Source organism: Amblyomma maculatum, chromosome 1, assembly GCF_055883805.1.
Source record: "Amblyomma maculatum isolate TAMU_Amacu chromosome 1, ASM5588380v1, whole genome shotgun sequence".
Lineage (NCBI taxonomy): Eukaryota > Metazoa > Arthropoda > Arachnida > Ixodida > Ixodidae > Amblyomma > Amblyomma maculatum.
The window spans coordinates 252,475,250-252,492,847 of record NC_139344.1 but is presented as its reverse complement, the minus strand read 5'-3'; the positions used below and the strand labels follow the sequence as shown (position 1 = coordinate 252,492,847).

At 50.9% G+C, this 17,598-nt stretch overlaps 1 protein-coding gene across 1 annotated transcript; it reads right to left on the bottom strand.

Moving 5' to 3' along the window:
• Positions 1 to 1,667: 1,667 nt before the first annotated feature.
• On the bottom strand, positions 1,668 to 7,433 carry LOC146206244 (uncharacterized). Its single transcript, XM_084608643.1, has 2 exons — positions 7,264 to 7,433; positions 1,668 to 3,238 (listed from the first exon to the last, which is right to left on the bottom strand). Exons 1-2 carry the CDS (start codon positions 7,431 to 7,433, stop codon positions 1,681 to 1,683), a joined length of 1,728 nt encoding a protein of 575 aa, XP_084464769.1. The 3' UTR covers positions 1,668 to 1,680.
• Between the last annotated feature and the right edge of the window lie 10,165 nt (positions 7,434 to 17,598).

Sequence of the window (17,598 nt, the reverse complement as noted above, 5' to 3'; positions counted from 1 at the left end):
TGTCGGAAAAATTGAAGATCCTCCGCCGCCGATACACCGATACACTGATTTCTCACAGGGGCAGGGTAGCGACAGCATCCGACGCGCTACTTTTGATTTGTGCGTGACACTTTACGCAACTGACACGATCGCTCTACTTGACACCGGTGCAAACTATTCACTGATGAGCCGTCCCCTCGCCCAGGAATTGAGCAAAGTTGTGACGCCATGGTTGGGCCCTAGCATTCGCACGGCTGGAGGTCACCTCATTAGCCCGGCCGGAAGGTGCACAGCCCAAATTGGCATCCGCGGTTTCGTCTACGCCGGGGAATTCGTTGTCTTGCGCGAATGTTAGAGAGCTTTGATTCTGGGGATCGACTTTCTGCAGGCAAACGGTGCTGTGATCGACCTACACGAGGCACGAGTCACATTCTCGACTAAACGGGCAGTGGCACGCTTCGACACCCGCGATCCCTGTAGCCAAGCTCTACGTATTGTGGAGGATGATGTCACGGTGCCACCACGGTGCAGTGTCGTAATGCGCGTGCAGAATGACCTATTTCATGACTTTGAGGGCATGGCGGAGGGTCATATCCCGCGGCTGCTTGAGAGGGGTCTCCTTGTTGCCCGAGGTCTCGTCCACCTACGGGATGGCTGCACTACCGTTCTGTTCACCAACTTTTCGAACGAATTTCAGCACCTCGTCAAAGGCACGGTGATCTCCTTCCTCCAAGATGTCGCGGAGTGTCCACATTTGTGCACCGTGGAAGAAGCCCTTCAAGACGACACTGGACCTCGCCATGTTCTACCACCTATCAAAATAAACACCAAGTTATCGCCGGCTCAGAAGGATCTGCTTTCAGCTGTCTTGGCAGATTTTGCAGACTGCTTCGCAACGTCTTCCAAAGTGGGCCGAACACCGGTCGCCAATCACCGTATAATAACAGACGAGACCACGCACCCCGTATGCCAACGCCCATACCTTGTTTCTCCAACGGAACGAGCAGCGATTCAGAGACAGGTCACCGAAATACTTTCCGACGATGTCATTCTGCCGGACTGAAGTTTTGCTTCGGAACAGTACAAGGACCATTCCTTCCATAGACAATGGTTCATTAACTGGCACAAACTAACAATAATGTGCTCAGCAAACTAAAAAAAAAATGTATTAAAAGGTAAAAAGAAAAAAGAAGACATCCGCAGACAAAAAAAAAAATAAAAACAGCTCAGATCACAAGTCAATCGTTCAAGGTTGCGTGGCAAAACAAAATGTGACTTAACAAAGCAGTGGTAACGTCACATAAATTACTCGATTTTTAGAACACTAGACAAGTTATATTTGAAAGTCTGTCCTGGCGAGAAGAGCCTTGAGAACGAGAAGTAAAAAAAGCCTACAAATTAACACATCAAAAATACTGAACCGCAGTAGAATCAACTGCAAAAATAAAATAATAAAATGCGACTTTTCTTGCATCACATGCTCTCAGTCAGCTGTGCAACTGACGTTACAGCACCCACAAGATCCCAGGACGACACCATCTAGTACATTTTTGCATTCAAATTCAAAACGCGGATAAAAAAAGGACTACTCTGAAGAAGTCTTTGACCACTGTGACACTGTTCCATGACAACTTGAGGAACGCCCATCAAAACAGGGCAGTCTTCTAATAATTTTACGATAACGGGGACTAGCCTGGTCTCTTATGAACACTCGACACTCGACTCGGGCGCGCATGTCTGCCACAGCTTCTGTAGGTCTGCAAACATCTGGTTGACCCACGTGTCGTCCTGCAGGCATCTCTCCACGATAATATGCGACTCGGTCACCTTCCGCTCCTCCCGCAAGCGGTCAATCTTCTCCTTGCATCGGTGGAAGGTGTGGTACTTGTAGTGGTGCAGCTGACTGACAGTGGGGATGTGCTTGGAGCAGGTGGAGCATAGGCGGAAGGTGTTCTTCTCCCCTCCTTCGGCGGGCTTCTTCGGCTTGGATGAGAGGTCCAGCTCATTGTATGGCTCACCGGAGAACTCGACCAGCCGTGTAGCCACACCCTCATCGCAGCTATCGCAAGGCTGGGTCGTCACTTCTTCCTTCACCACCACGGCTGCCTCCTTGTACTTGGTGTCGGCCTCTGGCCCCTTGGAGGAAAGGTCAGTGACGCGCACGGAGGGGCAGATGGTGAGCGCCTTCCATAGGTCCAGCCCCCAGAGACAGTGGCGCAGCAGGGCGCACTGGCGCTCATTCTCCCCGTCCACCATCTCCAGGTTGGCCAGGAAGTACTCGTCGTTTTTGCGGTGCACCTCTGCCAGGAATTTAGGGTCCAGCACGTGGCTCAGCAGCGTCTGCAGGTACACCTCAAACTTCTCCTTCAGGTTCTGCAGCTGCAGCACAGCACCCCCACCCGCTGCGGACCTGGCGTCCGTGCCGCAATTCTTTACAAGGCTGGAGTTAGGGCTACCGTGGATCTCGAGCGCTTCGACAACGGTGCCGATCCGGCTGTTGGAGCGCACCCGCACAGAGATGTTAGTGTACTTGGACTGCTCCAACGGGCTCCAGGCTGAAAATGATGAGCTGTTGCGGTAGAGCAGGTTCCCTTCGCCAGTCTCGAACACCTTGAAGCGCTGCAGCAGGGACGGCCCCTCAATGCGCCAGATGGGCGGCCGCGGGCGGCGCACGTCCGCCACCGCAATGATGTAGTCTCCCGTTTTCATCTCAGTCGCACCACTTGTCGAGCCATCCTCCGTCTTCATCCCCACCACGGGCACGGGCTTCCGCCACGCGTTGGCATTGGCCACGGGCCCGCTCGTGCTGCACCGTTTGACCGTGGTGGGACCAGACTCTTCGCTATCACCATGCAGTTCCACCTTGAGCTGGAGCGAATCAGGCGATGCGCTGCCGCCCACGAGGTCGATGCCCGAGGTATCCGAGCCAGGGTTATCTGACTTGATTGTCCCTCTGCGCCTCCTTTTCCCCGTCCCCCCTCCAGCTCCAGCATTCTTTTCCTGGTTGGGCTTCTTGGCTGCGGCTGCCGCCGCGCTCATCCGCGCACCTGCCTTCGGCGCCTTCCCGCGACGCGTCACCAAAGCCACGGGCTCTGCATTGTCGCCGGCTGTGGCCGTCGAACCCGCATTAGCCACGCCGCTGCTTTTGCTCACCCCCGCATCTGGCACCAACACTGGATCAGATTTAGGGTCTTGCTCCATATCAGGCTCCGATGTGGGCAGCTCCTCTGCGTCAGATTCCTTGTGCTTCCAGCCACTCCTGCCTGGTATACAAAAGGGGAGAGCGCGATTAGAAAAGTGCCAGTAGCCAGCCTTTTGGCTGTGTTTTCGCTACGTCACGCAAAACAAGCCTACATAGAAGTTCCGTGCGGCACGTTTCGAAGCTAGAAACGGCGGATGGGTGTTGAAAGCGAGGCCAGGAAGGTATGCAGTGGTTAACCCCATCTATTTGAAGAAGTCCAGTTGGGGACGGAGGCGACGACAATGCGATCGGTTCCGGAAACACGTGGTATTCGGTGGCAAGAAAAGTGGTGGAATGCCACGTGCAATATCCTTGCGAACGCACTTTTTTTTTTTCTGGACGTTCATCGTACAAGCAGAGTCTACGCCTCATGCTTCGTTTGCTTTTGTGTCCATCGATATGATGTGCTAGTGTCTGGAGCGGAATGTGAATTACGCTTCGGCAAGGATATGCCTTTATAAATGCAGTTTCCCAGCGATGAAGAAAGTCTGGATTAGGACGATACCATGAGCGAACTTCGTCGTGCCACCGCACTGCAGGGTAACGTGTTCGAAAATTCTTCGAATAGTTGCTCTTTAAGGTGGCGGTTCCACGGTCGCCATCTTGAGAGTAGTTCATATTCTGCCACCAGGCTACGCTACTAATCCAAGACTAAGGAACTGAGTACCCAGCCCTCTTGGCCTGCGCTGCCTGAAGGCTTTTTTTTTGTTGATGCATGGCTACTTCGAACAATACTCCCATCGACGACGGGACAAGAGCCTTCCCTTACTTCGTCTCACAAGATGTTTGCAGCACTGCCTAAGGCAGAGGCACCCCGGTCCAATCAAGATCACATGCACTACAACAGACAATTGTGCTCCTACGCGCCTCTCGCCCCTTAAATTGAGGGGGGGGGGGGGGGTGACAGCACCATTCTCTATTACAGTGCGCATAGGCGAGAGGAGCTTAGGAGCACAATTGCAAGAGCTCCTCTGATTTTCGCAGTACAGCAGATATCTTGTGAGACGAAGTATAGTTTCCGCTATAGTGAACTAGTTTCCGCTGTAGAGCCACGAACCCGATTGCTCCTCCCCGCCAGGCGTGAGGGGGTTGGACTGGACTGCAGTAGGCTAGCTTGACTGAATAAAAATAAAACAGCATGTCAACATGATCACACAGTGCACTTTTAGTACCAGTGAAAAGGAAAAGCAAATGGCATATATTTCTGCAGGCTTCCTCAATGAACCTTAGTTGAAGTCGGCGCCTGTCTGGTGTTCTTTTGATCCTCGTCTTTAGCGCTGTGCAATCAAGTGATCATTAGGGGGCTTTAGAATGCGGCAACTCTATCTGTAAGGGGGATAGAGTAATAGCGGGGCGCAAGTGCGCAGGTTCAGTGTAACTACCACACCCTCGCCTGTTCATCACAGCACTCAGCGCGTGCGCTTTGTTGCCGCGCTATTACCCTATGCCACTGAGTGGTAGGGTCCCCATATTCTAAAGCTTCCTATTGTTGATGCCATAGATATAGTAGGGACCGGAACACTCCTTGTCTGGAGTGTAAACTGCCAGCCCTTGCAAATAACAGAAATTTCCTTATTCAAACGTTATTACAAATATGATAATATAGCTATAATTACCTGAACTTCAGTCAACAGTCGTCCTTGCTTAGTTTTAGTTAGTAGCAAAAATTAACATGTTTCTCTTTTCCCAAAAACTCTCCTTTGCCGAGAGTGATATCGAAGGATCGCTTACACATTCTTCTTTGAGTTCTCTTATTTTTCTGTCTTCTACAATCCCACTCGTCAGTTGTTCTTTACTTCTGCTTATGAGTTTGCAGTCTGAAGCGGCAGAAACACTGCTCGTTACGAGAGAGTTGCCAGTTCAAAGCCAAGCAGAAAAACGCGAAAACATCCGCACTACTCTATCTTCCCGGATATCGCACAATTTGAAAAAAAAAAAAAAAAAAAGAAACAACAAATCTGTCAGAGAGCAGATGTACACGTTATGTTTTCAGCTACTGATAAACTAGCGAAACTATGTAGGATGACCGATCCGTTGGCTCTCAATAAACAAGGATGCACAAAAAAAGCCCAATAAAAACCTTGTTCAGTGTGCGGAGGGCGTTGTGTATTCCTTACCGTTGTCTTGTGGTAAGGTGTACGTAGGGTAGACCGGGAGGTGCCTAAATGAGAGATTTTGTGAACACAACAAAAACGTTGAGAACAAGAGAGGTAATATTGCCGTTCACTATCTGGATGCCACCCCATCTTCAGAATGCAAGCTACTCATAAGCAGAAATAAAGAAAAACTGATACTCGAGATTGTATAAGCCAAAAACATGAGAGCTGAAAAAAGAATGTGTAAGGCGATCCTTCGATATCACTCTCGACGAAGGAGATTGAGTTCTTGGGAAAATAATTTGTGCGATTATGTGGTAACGTGCGTCGCGATAGCATGCTGGTATCATGTTTTGTCTATGCTCCTACAGTGTATAAAATTCTGTAATGCATTGAATAAAATTGAGTTGAAAGTTAGCGCACTTGCTGCCCACTCTCTCTCTTTTTTTTTTTTGTCCATGTCTCAAAAGCGCTGTATTTCTTTGACGATGTACCAACTCGCCCGAACATCCACCCTGATCATAATAGTCATGCCTTCTCTCCATTACCTAAACTCGTCAAATATCGCCACGAGAGTTTTCCACCACGCCTTCAGAGAGGTCAAATGCGAATTTCGAGCGCTCCTAGCTCTGTCACGAACCTTGGACCGCGGCGCCCCTTAGTCACGATCGTTTAGAGGTTCACAATCAAATAACATTCGCTTGACTCTAACATACATGGGCATCCTCATGAGGAGGTCCGCACATTCACCTTATGAGGATTAGACTCGGTGAGGTGATGGAGAATCAGCACTGAAAAATTAGTGAGAGCGAGGATGAAGGAAGGCAGAGGCGGTGAGGTGAGGGAGAGGCTGGGAAAGATAGTTTGAGGGCGAGGACAAATTCTCAAGGAGAGGCGTAGTTTCTGTAGCAACAAAATGTAGCCGGCGAACATAAGACACGAGTGGCCAGCACATTCCCTCCTCCACTGGTACTGTTGTAGAGAAAACAGAAGCAGTGGAACGGGACACAAGCGCTACAGCCAGGCTTCGAAGGAAAAATAAAAAAAAAAAAAACAGCAGAAACCACAAAGGAGCAGGAACGAAAGCTACGAAACCACCTCTGCGCTCGTGATGATGAAAAGCCTAGAAACGACCATTTTGATGATTTCCCTCCCAAAAGCTTGCTGCAAAAAGTCCCCGAGACCGATGTCGCTCTTTCCAGCCTCACAGAATATGACGGGCATGGTGAAGTACACAGGACCGCTGTTTCCGACCGCTAACGTCTCTTTGTCACTCAGGGAAACAATGAAAAGAGCAAGTTTAGCGAAAAAATCGCGCAAATAAAATAAACAAATCCGTCCAAAAGAAATGGGACGTGCCGAAGAAACGTTGAGCACAGAAGACTGAGGTCGGGTCATTTAGCTGCTACGACCCTGCCAACCAGTTTTGTTTTTTTGTTTTTTTGTTGTTGTTGTTGTTCCTCCCTCGGCTGGACTAAGGGCATGTGTAGTTAACCATGATTGAACGGAACTGCGGCGGCAAAGTCAAATTTTTTCACATTTTGGTAACATTTTTTTCCAGTCCTGCCTAAGAGGTGGAAAATAAACAAACAGCAATGTACTTGGGCTGATACTAGTAAATAAACTACAGTTTAGCATCCGATGCATTTTCTAATCAGTTTGCGGAGCTAAGCAGAATTTTAGTATTTCTTTTACCACTTTTGTATTTGCTGTGAGCTCGTAAAATCTTCATATTGCCGCGAAACCTTCAAAACTGTATTTGTTGTTTTTTTAACAGCCGCCGGCATACAGGCTTATCGCTCTGATTCTGGACCGCGTATCAGTTCCGTAATCTTTGTTTGTTAATACTCGATGTCGCGAGTCACACCTTTATCAGTTTCGTTGTAGCGCAAGATGCACCGAGATCTGTCCCGAAGATTCCGGTCACTCGTGTGTCTCGCGGCGTACCTCGGGTCGGGCAGCAGCAGCGGTGGCGGTCGGCGGCCTGCAGCCAGCGTAAATTCACTTCCAGCCTCCCTCAAAGCAGTGGCCGCGGCGTCCGCGGCATCCAGGCGACCCACCATGACGCAGGAGCTGAAGGACGAGCTGGGCCGGCTGTTGCGGGAGCGCGGCCCCATTCGCGACGCCATGGAAAAATTCGAGCGCCTCACGAACGTGAAGCGCGAGCACCTGGTCTACGGGCTGGCCGGCCTTGTGACCTTCAAACAGCTACCAGCACAAGCTGGTAGCTGTTTGCGACGTTATCTAGATTGTTCTGAGCAGCCTTTAAATTGAGCGTTGACGAGTGTGACGAGCATTCTTTGTTCGACGACCGACGAGCGCGTTTGTTGCTATCGCCGCCGCCGAGTTGCTTAGTTATTTTACGGGCGCAAGTCAGCCCCAATAAAGAGTTATTTCAGCACCATCACGCCTTTGTCTTCTTTTGGCGTGTACGGCCTTGTCACCACTACGTGACATCTGGTGGAGGTGCTGCCTTTGACCCTTCAAGCGAAGACCCAAGCCGTGTTACTGTCGCCCTAGAAGACCAGCCTACAGGTCACCGAGCCAGCCGCCGACTTCAAGGCCTACAACCCGAACACGGTCTGCTGCCTGACCCGATTCGATCTCGGAAGGCATCGACGCTGACAATGGCCCAGCCTACAGCACCGGTTGTTTTCGTCCAACCCCCTGAGCCCCCCTGCTTCCATGGACGACCGGATTAAGATGCTGGAGACTGGATCGACCTTTTCGACCGTGTTGCAGAATTCAACGGCTGGAACGACGCTGCAAAACTCAGGCAGGTCTACTTTGTTCTTCAAGGACATGCCCGAGTTTGGTTCAAAAATCATGAGGCAGCTATGAAGGATTGGGACATTTTCAAGGAAGCGTTTTTGAGTGCCTTTTCAAGCGTCGTCCAAAAGGAAAGAGCCCAGGCCCTCCTTCAGTCAAGACTTCAATTTACTAACGAGCCTGTCCTGGCGTACGTTGAGGAGATGAAGCGCCTCTTTCGCCGCGCCGACCCTAACATGACCGAAGGTGAGAGAGTCAAATTGTTAATGCGAGGCGTTAAAGAATCGATTTTTTCAAGTCTTGTCCGAAATCCACCAAAAACCGTGGCGTAATTTGAAACAGAGGCGTCTACTATCGAGAAGACGTTGGCCACCCGGATGCGCCACTACGAGCGACCACTTCAGCCGGACTACACAACCCACTACCCCAGCGCATCTGCGAGCGGAGAGAACCTTCGGGACCTCATTCGGGAGAGCGTGCGAGAGGAGCTCCACCGTGTGATGCCATCCTCGCAACAACCCCAGGTGGCGACGCTTGTGGACGTTGTCCGTGAAGAAGTCCAGCAGGCGCTGGGCGTTCCTCAAGCGACGGCTGCGACTGTTCCAGCACAAGAGGCAACAGCGATGAACTACGCTGGTGCATTACGTCGCCCTGCGCCCCGACGAGACCTCCCAAGCCCTCGTCGCTACCGTCCTGTTCCTGAAAGCCGCCCCTTGGTCCCCGCCCGCCAAGCCTACCAAAGACCCCCCAGCCCCAGAAAGTGCGACGCCTGGAGGACAGCAAACAACCGACCGCTCTGCTTCCATTGTGGTGAGGCAGGACACATTCTCCGTCACTGCCCGTACAGGCGGATCGGCCTCCGTGGTTTCGCTGTCGACGCCCCACGTCCCCGTCCTGGCGAGCGACCACAGGAAATCAACGACTTCCTGCGCAGCGGAGAGCACTCGTCGCCAAGGCGTCTATCACGCTCCCCATCGCCGTACAATGCCCGATTTGCGTCGCCGGGCCGCTGTTACGTGCAAGGATGGTCTCCTAGCCCCCGTAGGGGAAACTAAAGGCAGCAACCTTTGGAGGTGAGGTTGCTCAACATCGAAAAGACGAAGATCCTCTGCCGCCGACGACCCCTAACGACGACGCAACCATTTCATCGCCCCTCCACACGACGACATCGACGACAACACGACCAGAGTGCAAGCCGACACCGCCGCCCAGCGAAGTAACAACGGTATGCCCCGGCCATGACCTGAAGAAACGACGCAGCCGAGATCGGACACCAAAGCCCACGTGCAATGCGATGACGCGAACAAGCGACCTTGAAGTTGATGTCGACGGTCGCAGAGTCATTGCCCTAGTAGACACCGGAGCTGACTATTCAGTCATCAGTGGATAGTTAGCCTCCCAGCTCAGGAAAGTTACGACCGCTTGGGATGGCCCGCTAATTCACACCGCAGGTGGCAACCTGATTACTCCATCGGGACGATGTACTGCAAGAATAACCGTAAATGGGCGTACTTAGCCCACTAGCTTTGTGGTCTTGCAGCAGTGCTCCCGCGACGTGATTTTAGGCATGGACTTCCTAAATGAAGATAGGGCTATCGTCGACCTCCGATCCAAGCTCATCAAGCTCTCTGCAGATAAAGCCATACCTGCTACGACGACTTCGACGCAACACGTCGCTCTAAACGTCCTCAACGGAGAATTTACCGTGCCGCCCCGATCAGGCGTCGCCGTCAGCATAGGTAGCACAGACATCGAAACCGCTGAAGGCATCGTCGAAGGAAATATCCAATTGCTCTTGGAACGAGGTATCGGCATCGCAAGAGGCATCGCGAAATTCCGGAGAGGACAAGCTCAGGTGCTGGTAACAAACTTCACTGAAGAATACCGGCATCTCAACAAGGGCACGACCATCGCTTTTCTCGACGAATTAGCGGACCTCAAAAACGTATTCGCCCTCCCCGACCAACCGCTGGAAGACGCACCGGACCAATTCCGTCAGCCCACATTTGACATCAACCCAGCACTGACTCACAGCAGGAAAAACCAGATTCGCAGTCATCTTCGAAGCTACAGGGAGTGCTTCTCGTCATCATCGAAGGTACGACAAACACCAGTGGCCAAGCACCGCATTATAACGGACGAACACGACCGACCTATGCGCCAAAGCCTTTATCGTGTATCGCCGCGAGAACGGCAGGCCATACGCGATCAAGTTGAGGAAATGCTGCGTGATGACGTAATCCAGCCATCGAACAGCCCCTGGGCGGCACCAGTCGTTTCGGTCAAGAAGAAAGACAGCACACTTCGCTTCTGCGTTGATTACCGCCGCTTGAATAGCATAACGAAGAAGGATGTCTACCCGCTCCCCCCCATCGATGACACTCTCGACCGGCTCTGCAATGCAAGGTACTTCTCATCGATGGACCTGAAGAGCGGATATTGGCAAATTGAGGTCGACGAAAGAGATCGCGAGAAGACCGCATTCATCACACCGGACGGCCTTTATGAGTTCAAGGTGATGCCATTTGGCCTCTGCTCCGCACCAGCCACGTTTCAACGAGTAATGGACAGAGTCCTGGCAGGCTTGAAGTGGCAAATTTGTTTGGTATATTTGGACGACGTTGTTGTCTTCTCGTCAAACTTTGAAGACCACCTAAAACGACTACAGACAGTGCTGGAAGCCATCAAGTCATCGAGACTAACGCTAAAAGCAGAGAAGTGTCACTTCGCCTACGAAGAACTCTGGTTCCTAGGTCACATCGTTAGCAAGGACGTATTCGCCCAGACCCGGAGAAAACAGCTGCAATCGCACAATTCCCACCGCCTGCCGACAAGAAAGCTGTGCGCCGATTCCTTGGGCTGTGCGCTTATTATCGACGATTTGTCAGAAACTTTTCGCGGATCGCCGAACTGTTGACGCAGCTTACAAAGGCTGACGTACCTTTTAAATGGGAAGCGCCGCAAGGAGAAGCCTTCGACAAACTTAAGCGCCGCCTGCAATGCCCTTCTGTACTTGGCCACTTTGATGAAAACGCCGAGACCGAAATTGACACCGACGCGAGCATTGTGGGCCTAGGAGCCGTTCTTGTCCAGAAGAGTGCCGGACAGGAGAAAGTAATCGCCTACGCTAGCAGGTCCCTCACAAAAGCCGAAGTCAATTACTCGACGACCGAGAAGGAGTGCCTTGCAATCATCTGGGCCACTTCTAAGTTTCGTCCATACCTATACGGCCGACCATTCAAGGTGGTAAGCGACCATCACGCGCTCTGCTGGCTAGCTAATTTGAAAGATCCTTCCGGCCGCCTTGCCAGATGGAGCCTACGACTTCAAGAATTTGACATGACTGTAGTCTATAAGTCGGGCCGGAAGCATTCCGACGCAGACTGCTTATCCCGCGTGTTACGACCGTGCATCCGCATTTGCGCGCTCTATTGTTCGCCTGTGGGCATGGATAAGTGCTGTGGATATGTGGTGTTGGTACAATGGCTCTAAGTGAGCCTGTTTCCAGGAATCCTGTTTTGTAAGCCTGTTTTGCTTTGTGGACACCCTGCAAATGCCAAATTGACCCTGTCAAGAGAACGTCTAGAAAAACACAAAGAAATGTCCCCCTGCGGGAAATAGCCGGAAGTGATTTCGTTCAATTGTTCACCCTTCCCGTCGAGAAGCGCTATGGTCAAGTAAGGAATGCCTACTGTCCAAAAGAAGACGACAGAGTGACATGTCCGCTGACTTGCAGGACAAGAAAGGAGCATGACGCATACGGCCATTAAGTGATTTCCCAGGAATGCAGGAAAGATTTGCAATTGTCGGAAAGGGACAATGCTGGGATCATTATGTGGCGCGCACGTGCACTTGGGTTTCTGAGAAGTAAATCCACTTGCCGGAACCAGCTGCCTATCGATTCTTGGCTGAAGAATAGAAATGTACCTCCTCGCCGTTCCCAAGCTTTTCCCGCCAACAAGTGACCAGGCCCAACGAAACAATGCCGGGCCAGTCAGTGCTTCAGACCATCAGTGCAGTGATGTGTTCGACTGGATGCCGATATCTGAGGGGCGTGCCCTGGATTTGGTTGGTCAGCATCTTCAGAGGGGGGCTGGACATAGGGGGTTTTAAGGACAGTGCAGAGCACGAAATGTCGCTCTGGGCCCTGGGTAAACGGCTCATCCAGTCGCTTCTCGCTATGAACTCTTAACGCATGCCATTTTGCTGATGTACCCTTCTTTTTCGTGTAAATAATCTTGTAAATAAGTTTCCTCAAAGTGCCATTAAACCTGCTTGTACATATTTCACCAACTTCGAAGATTCAATCCTACTTCAACCCCGAGTCTCTGCACGCTACCAAGTGAAGGCCGGGTCGACGTAGCCCCAGCGTCACGACAACTGGTGTCCAGCGTTGGGATCTGAATCTACAAGCCACAACATCTGATGACTGGAGGTGGGATCTGGATCTACAAGCTACAACATCTGGTGATTCGAGGTGGATCAGAATCTACAAGCCACAACATCTGGTGATCGGAGGTGGCATCTCAAGTAACAAGCAGGCGCAACAATCGGCCAACAAGAGAGCAGCTCGGAACATCGATCGCATGTGTGGGTGAGTGCTTGGCTTTTCTTCTGATGTGGACCAGGTTCTAGAACAGGGTTAGATTTTAGAACTGGTAAAGAGAGTGTGGAAACGCCTTTAGGTTTGGTAGTTTGCACGGTTGTTTTGGAAGTAGCCGACACTCGGAGCGATCATGGACCTACAAAAGCTGCAGAAACCGGAACTGTTGCAATTGTGTGAGGAATTGGGAATTGATACAAGTGGTTTGGCACGAAAACCTTTGATTATAAAAGCAATCACAGATTTGGGAGCCGATGATGAGGAGCTCAGTGAAGCATGGAACCTCATCGCCCAAAAAAAGGAGGAGCAGCTCAGACAGCAGAAAGAGCGGGAAAAAGAGGAAAAGAGGCGTGAGCGTGAACTTGAGAGGGAAAAAGAGGAAAGGGAGCGCGAACGTGAGAGGGAAAAAGAGGAAAGGGAGCACGAACGTGAGAAGCGTGAAAGAGAAGCAAAAAAGCTGGACCAAGAAATTGAGCTCCGGAAATTAGAACTAGAGTTGAGCAAGAGGTCGGGCAATTGTCCCCAGCTAGCGGTACCTCTTCTCAACAAGGAGGCAGATTTCAAGATGTCAAAGTACATGCAGCCATATGTGATATCAGGGGATATCGGTCTGTATCTGGCTAACTTTGAGCGAACCTGTGAAAAATTGTCCTTCCAGCGAGACACTTGGTCTCAGAGATTATTGACGGTTCTGCCCTGCGAGGCAGCGGAGGTTGTCGCGCGGCTAAGCAAGGAGGACGCGGACAACTACGAGAAGGTCAAAGCTTGTCTTCTGAGAAAGTATAGGCTTAGCGCCGAGGCGTTCAGACAACGTTTTCGGAACGCTACTAAGTCCAGGGACGAGAGCTACCCTGAATTCCTATACAATTTAAGAGTTAATTTGGGCGAGTGGCTAAAGAGCACTGATTCCTACAGTGATAGGGACGCTGTAGTCGAGCGAATTCTTTTGGAGCAGTTTTATAACTGCCTCCCAGAAAAAGAAAGAAATTGGTTACAGGACCGAGGCGAAATTAAGTCGGCAACTGAAGCTGCCGAACTTATTGAGGAGTATGCTTCGCGCCGACAATTCAGCAACCCAGCAGTGGATAGGCCCCGCAATCCCAAGTTCAGTGTGAAAAACCGTCAGGAAAGGCACTTTGCTAGAGTTGGAAACGAAGAAATGAAGGTTTCTTCAGGCAAATTCCCTAGAAAGGACGGCAGTGAGAAAAGTGGGGAAGTGACCAACGTGCAGAACACAAAGAATAAGCTTGAGGCTAGGAAGCCGCTCACATGCTTTAGGTGTAATGAGCAGGGTCACATTGCCGTCAACTGCCGGAAAGAAAAGATTGCTTTCTCGTATGTCAGGGACTGCGATGAAAATATGCAGCTTTTAGAACCCTACCTGCATGACCTAGTAGTCAACGGGAAGCCTTGCAAGGTACTGCGCGATTCGGCCGCAACGATGGATGTTGTCCATCCGGCGTATGTGTCGCCTTCCGACTATACAGGACAGTGTGCATGGATCCGACAGGTAGTTGAGGAACAGAGTGTGTGTTTGCCGATCGCGAACGTGGTCATCGAGGGCCCTTTCGGCGAATTAACAACCGAGGCTGCCGTTTCAGGAAAGCTTCCTAAGTGCTATCCGTATTTGTTCTCCAACAAATCGGACATGCTACTGCGAAAGAGGGGCGTCCTTTTCGGAGACAGAGTTGTACAAGCCTTAACACGTTCAAAGGCGCGAGAACTAGCTACACTGCTCATTCCAGAAGAATCCACAGCGGAGGAAACGGCAGTTAAAACAGTGGTAGATGCGGAAGATAGCAGGTCAGAAAGCTTTGAGAGCGAGGCATCTCAGATAAGTCTACTTGAAAGTGAGCTTGATGAGACGCGGAATGAGGACGTTCTTGAGAGTAACCTCTTGCCGCCAGTGTCTAGTAATCTCACGAGACTTTTAAGTGGAACCCGAGAGGACTTAGCTATGGAGCCAGCCGTGGTAAATCTAACGTTAAACCTTCCCGAGGAGATGGGGGACAACTTGATTTGCCTCAGCGGAAAAGGAAGCAACGCTCAGGAGCTTCTCAGAAAGACGGAGCAGAGATGAGAACTAAAGAAATCCGAGCTGTCCGATCTGGGCGAAATAATAACAGAGTTTGAGGCCTGTTTCGTGGACAGGCCAGGCAGGACTGATTTGACTGAGCACGATATTGAGCTGACTTCAGACGTGCCAGTGCGATCAAGGTGCTACCGATTCTCTCCAAGGCAAAGAGAAATTCTGGATAGGGAAGTAACTCGCATGCTGGAATTGGGAGTAATAAAACCCTCGGAAAGCGATTATGCTTCGCCTATGATCTTAGTAGAAGCTCCAGGTAAAGACCCTAGGCCTGTGGTAGACTACCGAAAGCTAAATTCTCTCACCAGGGATCAAGTGTATCCTATTCCGAATATTGAGGAGAGAGTAGAACAGGTCAGTAGAGCGGCATATGTGACTACGCTGGACCTTACTCGAGGATACTGGCAAGTACCGCTCACTGAACGCTCCAGCAGATACGCGGCTTTCGTCACTCCGACGGGCAGCTACCAGCCAACAATGATGAGTTTCGGGCTCAAAAATGCTCCATTTTGTTTTTCCCGACTCATGGATAGGGTTTTAAAGGGGTGTGAAACATTCGCGGTGCCTTATTTAGATGACCTTGCGTTTTTTTCCGACTCATGGGCCGACCATATGGTACATCTAAGAGCTGTACTGAGCCTTTTGCGTCAAGCTGGACTAACCGTAAAGGCCGAGAAATGTTGCCTGGCAAGGGCGACCGTGGACTACTTGGGTCACAATGTAGGTCAAGGTTTCAGGAAACCCAGCGAGATTAAGATTTCTGCGGTAGCAGACTACCCGCGGCCGAGCACGAAGACGGAAATTCGGGCATTCTTAGGGCTGGCGGGATACTACAACCACTACATCCCTAACTATTCATCTTTGGCTAGCCCTCTGACCGACGCTCTCCGCAAGACAGAACCGACAAATGTAGTCTGGGACGAACAAAAGGAAGCCTCCTTCGTAAACCTGAAGGCTGTGCTGATTAGCCGTCCGGTATTGCGAGCTCCAGACTATGACCGAGAATTCACGGTCCAGTGTGATGCCAGTGATCGAGGGCTAGGTGCTGTTCTCTGCCAGAGAGATGACGACGGTAATGAGCACCCGGTGCTCTACCTGAGCAGAAAACTGAGTTCTAGAGAGAGGGCTTATTGCGCGTCAGAGAAAGAGTGCGCTTGCATTGTATGGGCCATTCAAAAATTGCAGTGCTATCTTGGAGGGGCCAAATTCACCGTAGAGACGGACCATTGTCCCCTGGCTTGGCTGCAAACTGCGACATCGAAGAACAGTCGCCTTCTTAGGTGGAGCTTGATTTTACATCAGTACCATTTTGAAATAAGATACAAAAAGGGGAAGTTAAATGGGAATGCGGACGCGCTTAGCCGCTGTTTCTAAGCGGTCCGAGGTGTTCCTCACCATGTATCCAAATTGATAATCAGGTTTTTATTTTTTTTCTCGTGCGCTTGTATATGTGTGACTATGTAAAGCAGCACGTTTGGTTTTCTAGGAATACGTGGGTCCTGAACGTCTTGAGAGTGGGCTTTTCTCGAACAACAATGGCAGTTTTCTTTTGACCTGGTCTCTTCAGACGGGAGCCGAGTGCTTGCTTCGACATGTGGTTGAGTTTCAGACAGCTCGAGCAATTTGGCCTACGACAATCAAGACAACGCGACAAGCAACAGCGAGCTTCAAGCGTTCACGTGCAGGCCATTAAGTCGTCTCTTCATGCAGCAGCTGCGACTGCTGCCCTCCGAGACTCTTCTGGCGGGGGAGGAGGCTGTTACGACCGTGCATCCGCATTTGCGCGCTCTATTGTTCGCCTGTGGGCATGGATAAGTGCTGTGGATATGTGGTGTTGGTACAATGGCTCTAAGTGAGCCTGTTTCCAGGAATCCTGTTTTGTAAGCCTGTTTTGCTTTGTGGACACCCTGCAAATGCCAAATTGACCCTGTCAAGAGAACGTCTAGAAAAACACAAAGAAATGTCCCCCTGCGGGAAATAGCCGGAAGTGATTTCGTTCAATTGTTCACCCTTCCCGTCGAGAAGCGCTATGGTCAAGTAAGGAATGCCTACTGTCCAAAAGAAGACGACAGAGTGACATGTCCGCTGACTTGCAGGACAAGAAAGGAGCATGACGCATACGGCCATTAAGTGATTTCCCAGGAATGCAGGAAAGATTTGCAATTGTCGGAAAGGGACAATGCTGGGATCATTATGTGGCGCGCACGTGCACTTGGGTTTCTGAGAAGTAAATCCACTTGCCGGAACCAGCTGCCTATCGATTCTTGGCTGAAGAATAGAAATGTACCTCCTCGCCGTTCCCAAGCTTTTCCCGCCAACAAGTGACCAGGCCCAACGAAACAATGCCGGGCCAGTCAGTGCTTCAGACCATCAGTGCAGTGATGTGTTCGATTGGATGCCGATATCTGAGGGGCGTGCCCTGGATTTGGTTGGTCAGCATCTTCAGAGGGGGGCTGGACATAGGGGGTTTTAAGGACAGTGCAGAGCACGAAATGTCGCTCTGGGCCCTGGGTAAACGGCTCATCCAGTCGCTTCTCGCTATGAACTCTTAACGCTTGCCATTTTGCTGATGTACCCTTCTTTTTCGTGTAAATAATCTTGTAAATAAGTTTCCTCAAAGTGCCATTAAACCTGCTTGTACATATTTCACCAACTTCGAAGATTCAATCCTACTTCAACCCCGAGTCTCTGCACGCTACCAAGTGAAGGCCGGGTCGACGTAGCCCCAGCGTCACGACACGCGCTCCCGTCGATGCTCCCCCGAAGGGCGATGAGGACGACGCCTTTTTGGGACTGGTAAGCGCCAGCAGTTTCGCAGAAC

Bases quoted from the DNA above. Each gene is read 5' to 3' on its own strand.
- LOC146206244 (XM_084608643.1), bottom strand. From the start codon at position 7,433: ATGGGGCCGCGCTCCCGCAACAGCCGGCCCAGCTCGTCCTTCAGCTCC. The intron at 3,239-7,263 runs GTACGCCGCGAG...TATACCAGGCAG, and splicing joins CTGCTGCTGCCCGACCCGAG to GAGTGGCTGGAAGCACAAGG.